We start from the raw sequence: 12,852 nt of genomic DNA on the forward strand, positions 1-12,852 counted from the left end.
GAACCCACGAAACCTGAGATCATGACCCGAGCCAAAGTTGGATGTTTAACCAACTGGGCCACCCAGGTGTCCCTGTAGAGATGGTCTTCAGAAGGGGGTTTGCACACCTATATGCTCAGGGATAAAAACCAAAGCTATTGCTAAGTGGAAACATTTTAACAGCTAGGTGGTGATCGTTTCAAGGAATAATTTGTTAGGCATAAATAAATACCCCTGACATTCTCCAAACCTGTGGTCCTGCTAACTAAGTCAAGGCAGGCTGTTATAAAAAGTATTCTTTGGTTTTCAAAGAGGTTCTGATTGAGTCAGTGTGGGGTGGGAAGTGAATGGGGAGCCTGGATACTGAAAAAGGTCCCCGGGGAGTCTACTGTGTGTCCCTGAGGGAGGGCCCCTGAGGGCTAGATTCTGTTTGCTCCCTCCCAGGAGACCTTTCTTTGGTCCACGTAAGTGTGCCCCCTCCCCAGCAAAGATTTTGGTTCCCCATGCATCCTGATAAAGCAAAGACTGTGCATTCCCTAAGGCCCTGTCACTCCAGGATAATACTGCTGCAGTGTTCCCAGCTCCCTGACTTTCGAAGCCAAACTCAAGGCCCAGGTGAAGACAGGCTCTGGGCTGCTGTGCGGTACCTGAGGGGAGGGATCTGGAGAGCCTATGCCCGGCAACCTCCCGCATACATGCCCAGGCCCCGGCCTGTGGCTCCCAGCCCCAGACCCACTGCCAGTGTGACTTCACATGCTCTAGCTGGTCATGCCAGAAAAGTCAGTCCCCATTCAGCTCTGCCCCACTGAGTGGCCGAGCCCTGGCTCATACTTACGGAGATGCTCAATGATGCTGTCAATGGTTGGCTTGAAAAGGGCATTCATGGCATCCGGACTCATCCTCAGCATCCCCTGCGAGGACCACTTCACAAAATCCACGCTGTGGGGGTGTGGCACAGAGAGAAATGAGAAGTGAGAGTATAGAGGAGACCCAGGCTACTATGCGCAGAGATGGCCCCTGACAGAACAGAACAGCTGTCACATTTAAGGGAACCGAAGGGTTTGAAAGTCCTTGGAAATACCTTCGACTGCCACAACCCAGACCCTTAGATGCTCAAAAGCTAAGACATAGCCTCTTGGTTTTCTCTTTGCTTTGTGTTGTGGCCAGCCTTCCCTTGGGATAGTGGAAGCCGAAATCTAGTGCAAAAGACAGGGAAAGAAGTGAAGGGGTCTGTCTCGTTTGAAGGACCACATTTTATAGTCAAGCGATAGTCGGATTCAAGTCCATTGAAGGCTCATATGATGTGTCCACAGTGCTGCTGCATCTGGCCACAGACCTGTGTGCTCAAGTGCATTTCCTTGAGCCCTGCAGGCACCTGTCCCCTGACAGTGAGAAGCCCCGTCCTACCAGGATGCCCCTTTCTCTGTCAAAGGTGCAGCACATCCAGAGCAGAAAGGACACCAGACAAGGAGCCAGGACTGCTGGGCTCCGGGACGGCCTCCACCACTCAGAGGCTGCGGGACTTTGGGACAAGCTGGCCTGCATTTTGTCTGAGCCCCAGTCTCGTGTCTGGAAATCAAGGATAACACAACTCGTCTTACCTTTCTCACAGTGGTTGTCAAGATCAAGTTCAATACCACATCTGTGAAAACACTCTGGAAATTTTCTGGCACTAAAGGAATGCCAGGGACTGCATGTGCCCCACCCATCCTCAAGTTCAAAGAAGCCAAGCAAATGGCATCTCTGTCCCTGAAGCAAAGCACACACCAGCCGCTTCCTAGCCTCACATTCTAGGTGCTGCCAGGTCTCCCTGACCAGGCATCTTTCTGTGGCCTCGGCCACAGGACAATGTGGTGTGGCATGGAATGACTCCGTGGCTGGCTGTGGCCAGTCTCCCCAGGAGAGCTGACAGGCCGCAGAACTGTGGAGAAGGACTTGGGGTTAGACTCGGAACAGGTACCTGTGGGTAGGGGGCCAGTGGACAGAGAGAACATGAGCCTAGTCAGAGTCTGGCTAGGGACCTGCTCCAAGGTCAAGAAGACCTACAATCCTATCCACTTCATTTCCCACTAAATGGAACCTGGGCTTCTTAGAGAAATGGCCGATTGCAGGTCTGGGATGGGGAATATACAAGATGAGCCAGAAGTCAGATCAAAATGTCACATCAACGGGACTCAGGAGCCAACTTAAAGAGGCTCCTACTGGCCAAGATGGGACATTTTGACCATCACTAAGGATATAACTGCCTTGGTTTAAAATACGTCAAACATGCCTAAATCCACGAAGCCTTAATAATACCCCCTTCTGCCCCCACAAAAGAAAAAAATGCATTTGTCACTTAGGAGAATGCTAGGAAATCAACAATATTTAACAAGAAATTCATAAACGAAAAGAAAGAACCAAAAATTTGTCCTGTCTTTCCTATGTGAAATGTATTTCAGTGCAATCAAACCATTGAGAAGAGTTTCTCTCTCCAGAAATAGGCTAGCTGACAAATCAAGACAGAGTGAGAGACTAAGGGGCTATCCCTTAACATAACGGACCTAGGCAACTCCCCTCCGTGGCTGCTGACATCACAAAAGAAGCAACAAGCAAATAGCATGTGTTCCCTGACTTGATGTGAGAGGAGGACACACTACCACCCATGAGGCAGGTTTGCCAAAAACTCAAACTTGAACCTGACCAGATCTCTAGCTCCGTCTGCCAATTTGTCAAAAATACTAGGGGACCAAACACGTTACGTGAGCGTACGATAAACAAAAAACCCGGACTGCGGGAAACTCTATGGGACGATCAGCTTTGTCATCTAACAATAACTGTAAAGAAAACGCAGGAGAGGGAACCCATATAGTAAGCGGGACTTAGGGGCCTATCAGATAACCGCTATGGAGAGCCATCTTTTGGATATCAGTGCAAACTGAAAAACATATATAAGGCAGTTGGAAAAATTGTAATGTTAGCTGGGAATTTGAGGATATTGAAGAACTCGTGTCAAGCGTGATCGTGATAACAGCATTATGGTAATGATTTTAAATTTATCTTAGCGATACCTACTGACATATTCATGGATGAGATGATGATCAGATTTGCTTTAAAATATTTGGGAGAGCGTGCACGAGGATTTAGACTGGCCAGGAGGTGACAGCTGTTGAAGTTGTGTCATGAGGTTCATTTTGCACAGTGAATGTTTGAAATCTTCTGCTATAAAAAGACTTTTAGAAGCCTGTGATTTTTGTCTATCAATTTTGTCATTCAGCTCTCACACAGCTTCCAAATGTCCATTCTGCAACAAGCTGAGCTACGAACACTTGCCTGTAGCCAAGAGACTCCGAGCCCCATGGGATTTTGCTCCATAGATATTTACTGAGCACCTCTACGTTGTACCAGGTTCTGTTGTGATGCTGGGGATACAGCAGAGGCCAAAAACACAAAATTCCCTGCTTTCACAAAGCTTATGGTTATTGGCACATAATAAAAGCTAACACAGAAACAGGAGTTTTCGGGTCCCAGGCATTGGGCTAAGTGTCTAACTTTTGAACTCACTTTATCCTCACAACCACCCTTTGAGGTAAGTGGAATGATCGCTGCCATTTTCCAGACGAAAAACTGAGGAACAGAGAAGGTGAGTCACTTGGCCAAGGTCACACAGCTTGTGTGTAGTATTGGAACTCAGAATCCACACCCCCTTCCTCCCTCCCCTCGGTAGGATCCACCCCCTTGAATGGCCTAAGCCAAAGGTGAATCCCACTCACTTGCTCTTCCTCAAGGCGTGCTCCACGCTGTGGCCACGGAACTTCTTGTAGTAGTCGATGAAGGAGAAGGGCAGGGTGATGTTCAGTGGGTTAGTTCGGTCTGGGGCAGCCGCCCTCTTACGAGACTCAAATGCAATCATTAAGTCAACCCAGGCCGCGGGACGCTTGATTTTGAATTGTTCGATAAAATCCTCTCCAAATATTTTACACAGAAGCTTTTCAAATTCATAATCTACTCCTAAGGATCCGTAGGGTCCACCTGAGTCAAGCACAAAATGAGAGCCCGCCGTGTGAAAACTGAATTCAGACTCCGAGAGACATCCTGCCCTGCGTTCTTCTCTGAAACACAAAGTCGCACGAACTTGGGCCCAGTGAGCAAACAGACAGCAGCTACGTTTTTTACTTAAGCTTGAAAACCCTCCAGTTCTCATTCCAGGTGGAGAGACTTTCCCCTACAGAATCACTCATCAACAAGCTTGTTAAAATCAATTATATTTTTTTTTAATTTTTTTTTTCAACGTTTATTTATTTTTGGGACAGAGAGAGACACAGCATGAACGGGGGAGGGGCAGAGAGAGAGGGAGACACAGAATCTGAAACAGGCTCCAGGCTCTGAGCTGTCAGCACAGAGCCCGACGCGGGGCTCAAACTCACATACCGCGAGATCGTGACCTGGCTGAAGTCGGACGCTTAACCGACTGCGCCACCCAGGCGCCCCAAAATCAATTATATTTTAAATAAAATTGATACACATAAGTAACTAGGAGCATCGTGGTATTCCTACCCAAGAAATCCAGGGACAGGGTCTGGAAAATCAGCAGGCCCAATGAGGAGACCCTGTGATCTATTACTTACTCATCATCCCACCCCCATCAAGGGAGAGAGCCTGTTGCTTGCTTTGGCAACTTTGATCCAAGACCGGGTGTCCCGAGACCTCCCTAGAAAGCTTAACCGTGGCACTAAAACACAGGTGACAAATCAGATGACAATCATATCCTTCCAGAACTTCCAGCAAGAAACTCCCTTGGCCAGGATCTAAAACAGGCTCATTGTATGCCAAAACCCAAGTTACGGTGGTTTGTGTCTTAAAACTTTTTTTTTTTAATGTGTATTTACTTTTGAGACAGAGAGAGACAGAGCATGAGTGGGGGACGGGCAGAGAGAGAGGGAGACCCAGAATCGGAAGCAGGCTCCAGGCTCTGAGCGGTCAGCACAGAGCCTGACGCGGGGCTCGAACCCACAGACCGTGAGATCATAACCTGAGCCGAAGTCGGATGCTCAACCGACTGAGCCCCCCAGGTGCCCCTACGGTGGTTTGTGTTTTGAAGAGCATTTAACTGCATCTTGCTCTCCGGCCCCACACGGGCATCTGGGTATCGTACCCCTCGGGGCCTGGAATCCCACGTGCAGACAGCAGTGAGAGAAGGAAATAGCAAGAGAAATCGGACAGGAGAGAAACAGCTCAGGAAGAAGAAAATCGGTCATGCGGGGGCTCACCTGTTGCTTTATACAGTTCTTTAAGGTGTCCCTCCGGTAGCCGTATCTGATGGACAGTCAGGTCGACGGTGCCACCGCCACTGTCCACAACCACGTACTTGTCACCTGGTTAAAAACATCCACCCTTTACATCGGCCGCTGGTTGGCCCCATCCTGAAATAAGCTGGGGGGTGATGACTCGGTACACCCAGCTAAACTCCCGGCAACGCTTCTCATTAATACAGCGGTGTCGCTGATTAGCCGCTCGGCAAGTTATTCCCGACGGAAGAGACCGGGGTAGTGTCTGCCCAGGAGTGCTCATCGCCAGTGAGCATGGCGATAAAGAACCCAGACGAGCGAATCTTTAAAGCTGCTGCAGACCTGGCAGGCACGAGTGGACAATGTCCTGCCATCGCATGACCTGCTGTTTAACCCAAGACTTACTCTGGAACTGGGGAGCTCCAGTTCCTGCTTTTCTTCGGAAGAGTCTGTATGGTTTTGTAACATGCAAACTTATAGGCCCCAAAAAGTTCTCCTTGGCGCAGTGGTCTTTAAAACCAACCAATTTTGAACATTTTCCAGAAATGCAAAAGGAGCAAACAGGAATGCATTTTTGCCAGCAGCACAAAACGCATCCAGCAAGGGGCAAAGGACGTTCAAGGACGCTACCTTCCTCCAGCTCGGACCAGATCTCTCCTATGACATTCTCCACCAAAAAGGTCCGACTCTGCCGGTTACGCCGTATGTGCTCCTTAGCTAGTGGCCGACAGAAAGAAAAGGACGTGTGAGAAAGCATGAAAAGGCTGGCAGTCGTCTGCAGTCAGCGGAGGCAACAGCGTGAGGTTTAGGGAGGGAACGTGTAGCGATACTTGACCAAAATGATTACATAAACACAACACTGGGAACCTCAGAGCCAGACCATTTTCACCAGCGTCTGTCTATTCACTGCATGGCAGCTGGGCCTGTACCCTGCTGGAAGGCTCACCCTGGAGAAGCCCTTCCCCCCCCAGTGACACTTTTTGGGGTAAAGGGTTAATAAATCAACCAAATTCCTGGCTTGGCTGTCCCAGGGAGGAACTTGTCTGCCAAGAAGCTTGCAGTGCACTTGGTTAAATAATTTCACCTCAAGGAACTCTGTCTGCTGCAAGGAATGTCGGGTATGTTTTCCTAATCTGGATGCGGGATAAACTGCATGGAAGCCATTTCCCCGACCTGGGTGAAGCCAACATGCTCTTCTGCCACCAGGTGGCGCTTCAGCCACAGGTGGCCCATCCAAACCTAGCAAAGCCCTGGCCACCTTTTTCCTAACACTGGGGAACAACATGGCTGTGGCCCCGGGGCGCTGAGGGGCTGTGACGCCTTGGGTGGGGTCACTGCATCCCTCACAGGCCCCCCGACAGCTCTGTGAGGTAGACAAGGCACAAATCATCATCCTTCTGTTCAGAGGAGGAAACCAGGTCAGACAAGGTGAAGGGACTTGCAGTTCCCACGACTCTGTCTTGCAGCTCAAAATCAACCCTTGGGCCATGGACCCTCATGCCTTTGAGATTTAACGATTTACACTGAAATCTGAAAAAGCAGAATACGAATGTTAGGAGGTGGGAAAGGTGCCGCGAGAGGGTAGCTGGGAACCAGCAGGGCACAGCCGAGGTGGGAAGTGGGGCAAATCATTTAACCCCTCTGGGCCTCACCTTCCCCATCCATAAAATGGGGATAATAACACTTGGCCTCAGTTCCTCACCAGCAGAGCAGGGACTGGTTCTCTGATTTTTCCTCAGCACCCAGTGTGACACCCAGCACACAGTAGGTGATAAGGAAGGCAAAGCACCAAGTATGAGACCTGCTACCCAAGAAATGGCCACTACAGTGAACAACTTAGAGCAACCCCCAACTTTGCAGATAAAGTCTCTGTCCACTGCTCTGCTGCCCCATCCCACAACCTCGCCCCCCACCAATTTTTCCCGTCCCTAAACTGGTGCTGCTGACTTGGAAGTGCCTTATAAATCCGTCTGTTGTTAGTTATCCAATTAAGGACCCTTGACCCTCTAGCCTCTTCTAGCAAGGAGCACTGTGTTTGCAAAACAGTGTCTTCCCTGGGGATTAGAATGGCAAGTGCCTGTCAGCTCTGAATTCCTTGGGCCTTGGAGTACAGTGGTGAGGCCCTCGGATCAAAGAGTCCCTGCAGACCTGGGAGGGATCCCCAAACTCCTGTTCCCAGCACTGGCTCCCCCATGAACTTCTATCGCGGACCCTGTTGGGGGCATTTGGTTTGCTGAAACAATCTAGATGGCTAACAAATGGCAGTTCTAAAAAATGACCAAGCAAGGGGCACCTGGGTGGCTCAGTCGGTTAAGCGTCCGATTTCGGCTCAGGTCATGATCTCACGGTTTGTGAGTTCAAGCCCTGCGTCGGGCTCTGTGCTGACAGCTCAGGGCCTGGAGCCTGTTTCAGATTCTGTGCCTCCCTCTCTCTCTGCCCCTCCCCTGCTCACATTCTGTTTCTCTCTCTCTCTCAAAAATAAACAGTAAAAAAAAAAAAAAAAGACCAAGCAAGACTAATAAAACATATTCTGAGCTCTCAAAAAAATTATCACACTTTGGGGCAAATTAAGCCCAACATTAAGAAAAATGTATCTTTTACTGATCTCATGAAACCCTTTTGGCGCAAAATAATGCTAACAGCAACCCTGCGGTGCTGGGGGCACAGTGGCATTCCCATTCCCGTCAGTAGTGTCCACGGGGCACCCATCACGGAGGAGCATCTGAGAGCAGAGAACAGCCCAGAAGGGCTCAGGGCCTTGATGCCATCCAGGGTACTCCTGATTAAGTGCTCTGCCAGGCCTCCCCAGGCAGCACCCCTTCCTTCTGGGAGACAGACCAACTGTAAAACAAGGCTGAGAGAGAACCCCTGTGTCACTGCCCCTCTGAGGGGTGGTGGCCAACAATTTGAGGATTTCAAAAACCAAAAAGACCCTCTGAGCACAAGACAAGAGCAAATCCCACAAGGCACAGGACACAGACACAGTGTGGGGTGGACAGGCCATGTTAAAGGAAAGGGAACCAAAACCTGAGCCCTCGGGGGAGGCAAGCATTCAAACCCAGTTTCCCCTTCCATGCGAATGTTACACTTCAGAAGCATTAGGAGCCGCACTACAACTAGCTAATTCTGACATGAATTTTTGTTTATGAACCGGCAGGAAGTAGCATGTAAGATATGAAGCCCAGTCAGTCATGCGTCTCTTTTCCAATTACAACGATGAAGACGAAAATTTAATTAAATAGGCTGTGCTGAGTATGTAACATGTTAACACATTTGACTTAGTTAGCAGTAAGGCCAGCCGCGGCATGCCTCGGTGGAGGCTGAGCATTGCCCAGAAAAAGCAAATCGAGCCCTCGGAGTCAAAGGAGAGCCTGCTTGCTTCTGTTCCGGGTGAATCAGGTCTTGAGGTGTTAGCACTTAGCCCCGGCAGCCTGAGACAGCAGCCTGGGGGCCAAGGGAATGCCTGGCCCTTGTCTCGTGGCTGAGGTTCACAGACTCCTCCATCTTGGGTTGAAAATGCAGAGAGGTGGCCTCTGGGGCAGAGTGGCCCCCATGAAGAGGAAGAGGAGAGTTCTGGAGGAGAGGACCCAGGGCCTGGGCAGGAATGCACACCTGCAAAGGCTGAGCCAGGGCCCCAGTGCCTTGGGCAGTACAGAGACAGGCTTTGGGTGTGGGGAGCAAGGAAAACTTGGAACCAGGCTGTAGGAGGACAAGGGCTGCAGTTCTAGCTAACGTTCTCCCTCTCCTCCTCCCTTCCAGGGCCTTCCAGGATGGGGTGGGCATGGGTGATGGGTGGGTTTCTGCCCTCGAGGCCCTGACCTGGAAACGGCACTCACAGCGCTCTGATTAGTGCCTAAACTCGCTCACGTCGGTGGCTCTGACCCTGACCTAGGATGTCTGAAAACTCTGTGGCCCTGGACAGACTCACAGAGCCCTGGAGACCAGGGAAAATGGTTCTTAGGACCAAGAATGTGACCAACTGGCACACAAGTAACTACTAAAGAGAAAAAGTTCCTTAATACCCATCCTGGATCTCCCTAGGTGGTACTCCTTCCCACAGCTACGTGAGCACCAGTGGGGTCAGGAAGCCTCCGCCCCTTTCATCCGTATTTTAAACTCTCGCCAGGTTCACGGTTAAGACACATAATGAGCTCATCACACACGAAGCGGCCCCAGGGAGTGAGTCAGCAATAAATCAACAGCCTTAATGGGGGAATTAATAACAGGCCAAGTGGGATTAGATTAAGAATCAGTTAATAAACAAGAAAAATTAAATGCCTAGTAAAATGTAAAACCAGGAGCTGCTCTGGGGCCATCTCTCCGGTTCTTGGAGAGAAGCACCCTTCCCACACCTGAGGCACACGTGTGGGAGGTGATGAACCCGGGTGACCACTGCGGAGTTTACAAGGGGCCCTGGAGGGGTCCCGGAGGGGGCGCTGAGAACAGACGTGATCGCAGCCGACCCCTCTGGGAACATCTCGGTCCTTCATTACCGCACTAAATGCCTTAAATAATCAGGGCCCAAAACATGCAGGGTTGGGGTGGGAGAGAGCGGGGAGGGGAGAGAGAGAGCAGGAGGTACCCTGTGCAAACCCAGCTCCCACTGTGTCACTGGAGCTGTACCCGTTGACCGCGGCCTTGCTGCTCAGCTCGATCATCTGGTGCAGCCGCAGCTTCCGGCAGTAGATGGAGGCCGCCTCGGGCTCCAAGGCAATGATGAGCTGCTCCGAGTTGTCCGGGGAGGCCAGGCCTGCCTGGAAGACAGAGGCAGAGGCTGGGACCCAGGCTCCCCAGGCAGTACCGCTCTGAGGACACTCACCTTGCACCTACACCCCCAAGGAAGGGACAGCCATGCTCTGCTTGCTTAATTCCCTCCATAGATCTCTGCAGTGCTATCGATCAGGGGTGACTGGGTGCTGGGCCCCAAGCCAGGCACCCAAACACTGCAGAGTGGACAAAGAAAACGTATGAGTGCTTCTGGGAAAGGCAGGGCCCTCCGGGTCATGGGGCCTCTTACATTTGGGACTTGCTTGGCCCAGAACTGAGATGCATGAAGGGGGAAAGGCCCCAAAGCTCTGTAAACCACCAGAAGATGGAAGGCAGGTAGTCTGTTTCTGGGTACAATGGGCCAGGTGGTCTAAGAGCAAACCCCGATATTTGGTGGCCTAGGAAACAATGGACCATGGTTGGGCCTCAGCCATGCACGCATTTGATTTGGCTGTATGGGAATCAGACATGACTTCAGCACGCTAGGACTCCAGGGCTCTGGGAGAAAGCCCTCCTGAAATCCCACGTAGTCTCACGTTTTCTAGAATATGGGTCAAAAGGCAGCTGGCAGTTATTTTACTCAAAGCCTTTACCCCTTTAATAACTGAAATGCTTTTGCTCTGTGACATCTGGCTTGTTCCAGTCACAGACCCTTACAAGAGCCAGCCAGGAGGCTCCAGGAGCACTCTTCTGAGGCCACTCAGAGAAATGAGCCTGGCGTGGCCTGTGACATGTTGCTGCCCACCTCCTGTGGCCTTGAACTGGAGCAGGAGGCCTCACTTGCTTGTTGGAGCTGTTCAGGCCCAAGGGGTCCTGGTTACCAGCAAGACGGACCAGAGAAGCGCTCTTCGGCCGTTACCACTGTTTGCTCTCTGTGTTGCCGTTTCCTAGGGGACCTCGGGATGCTGCCCTTGTGCCCTAGCCACTTTGGAGAAGACCCCAGGTCTACACCAGACCATAAGGTTTAGTGACTCAACCTGTAGATCAGGGATGGAAGGTCTAATGCCACATATGCATAGTGACCTCTCACCAGGAGGAGCCGGCCTAGACTCACAGAGGGAAGGGGCTTAGGAGGTTCAATTATTGTGCAAGGAGATGGGGGGCGGGGTCAGGTTAGAATATCAGAAATGCTAAAAGGGCCGTCTTGGCCTTTTGTCCAATGTCTTCACTTTATTTTTTTTAACTTTTTTTTTTTTAACGTTTATTTATTTTTGAGAGAGAGAAGGAGAAACAGCGTGAGCAAGGAAGGGGCAGAGAGAGAGGGAGACACAGAATCCGAAGCAGGCTCCAGGCTCCGAGCTGTCAGCACAGAGCCCTACACGAGGCTCAAACTCACGAACCACACATGAAATCATGACCTGAGCTGAAGTCGGAGGCTTAACCAACTGAGCCACCCAGGCGCCCCTAACGTCTTCACTTTATGCAGAAAGAAACCAAGGCTCAGAGAAGTGGAATGATCGACTGTCCCGGGTTTCCCGGGACATGAAACCTGCCAGGCGGTCTTAGGCTCAAATGCAGCCGAGCAGGCCTAGGCCCACTCTTGGGCCTTGCAGACCGGCTCCTTTAATTGGTTCTTGGCTCTCCTGCTCTCGGTAACTCCAGGTACTGGTGGGGGACGCAGGACTTTGGCCTTGAACAAAACTTCCCAGGTGTCTCTACTGCTCCTCCTTCAACTGGTTTAAAGGCACAATCTCTTGACCCATTTACTCCGGAACAGCACTACGTGGCATGTTACCTCTACTCACGTGCAGTCGATTCTCCATAATAAGCATACCCCAAATGAACCAATTAATTGTGTCCTAATGAGACACCATTGGCAGGCAGGTGACTTAAATCTCCCCCCTCCCGATAGCAAATGCCTCACGAGTGGTAGAACCCCTTCTGGCAGACCGACTCTACAAAACCTACACCATCCACAGAAAAACTGCCTCTTTACTGCCCTGTGCCCTCGGCTGTGGCCAACCACACCGGGGACATCTGCGCCCATCAGTTTGGTCCCTTGGGTTGAAGAAGCCCAGTGTGCCCATCAGTCAACAGGCCACTGACCCGGCTGCATCACAAGGTTTCCCACTGCTCCCTACTCAAGGGACTAGAAGTCCCACCCCCCAGCCTCACTTCCCCTCAGGGTCACATTAGGCACCCTTAACACCAAGACAGCTGAAGGCTGCAGTGCCCAGTGACAGAGGACAAGGGCTACACACCTAAGTGTCACCAGGAAAATTGCAACCTCCGCACCTCAATCCCCAGGGTCCCAGAAGAAATCCAAAATAAAACCAAGAGGAGCCCCCTTCTAAAGGACCGCTCTCGAAGACTGACTTCACCACCTGGCTGGGTTTGTAAAGTCGAGGGCCTCCTAGAACAGAAGCGGACAGGTCCAGCCTCCACAAAATGGGATGAAGAAGGGAAAACTAACTACAAAGAAACAACTAGGCCTAAATGTTTAAGGCACTCTTTCAAAGTTCAGAAGGGAAAACAGCCTGGAAGAAGGGGTGGGGGGAAGGGAGCACCAGCGCCCTGCCCAACGGTGGCGGCAAGGAGGAAAGTCTCGCTAGGGCCATGTGTCCCACTGGGATGTCAAGCCGCCAGGCGGTCTCCATGGGGCCAAGAAGAGCTGCGGGAGCCTGGGCTTGGCAGTGGGGGGACGGTGGGGAAAATAAGAAAAACGAGATGCCTTCATTCCTCTCCACACCTTCCTTGAAACTGTGAGCGGCCCCTGTGATTTACAGTGAAGTATCCATACAGAAAACCGAATCAAAAAGTCCAGGGGGGAGGGGCGCCCGGGCGGCTCAGTCGGTTAAGCATCCGACTTCGGCTCGGGTCATGATCTCGCGGCCCGTGG

At 51.2% G+C, this 12,852-nt stretch overlaps 1 protein-coding gene across 1 annotated transcript in view; it reads right to left on the reverse strand.

Annotated features, from left to right (window-relative positions):
• HSPA12A (heat shock protein family A (Hsp70) member 12A) overlaps positions 1-12,852 on the reverse strand; it is a 69,573-nt gene that overhangs the window by 4,419 nt on the left and 52,302 nt on the right. The window contains exons 7-11 of the mRNA XM_047072440.1: positions 9,829-10,000; positions 5,877-5,963; positions 5,229-5,333; positions 3,732-3,990; positions 815-918 (exon numbers count right to left, since the gene is read on the reverse strand). Coding sequence (XP_046928396.1) covers positions 815-918; positions 3,732-3,990; positions 5,229-5,333; positions 5,877-5,963; positions 9,829-10,000 — 727 coding nt within the window. The remainder of the gene's footprint in view (positions 1-814; positions 919-3,731; positions 3,991-5,228; positions 5,334-5,876; positions 5,964-9,828; positions 10,001-12,852) is intronic.

The sequence above is a fragment of the Lynx rufus genome, unplaced genomic scaffold (assembly GCF_022079265.1).
Source record: "Lynx rufus isolate CCGP_SWC_20201006 ecotype Redwood Valley unplaced genomic scaffold, mLynRuf1.p SCAF_11, whole genome shotgun sequence".
Classification (NCBI taxonomy): Eukaryota; Metazoa; Chordata; class Mammalia; order Carnivora; family Felidae; genus Lynx; species Lynx rufus.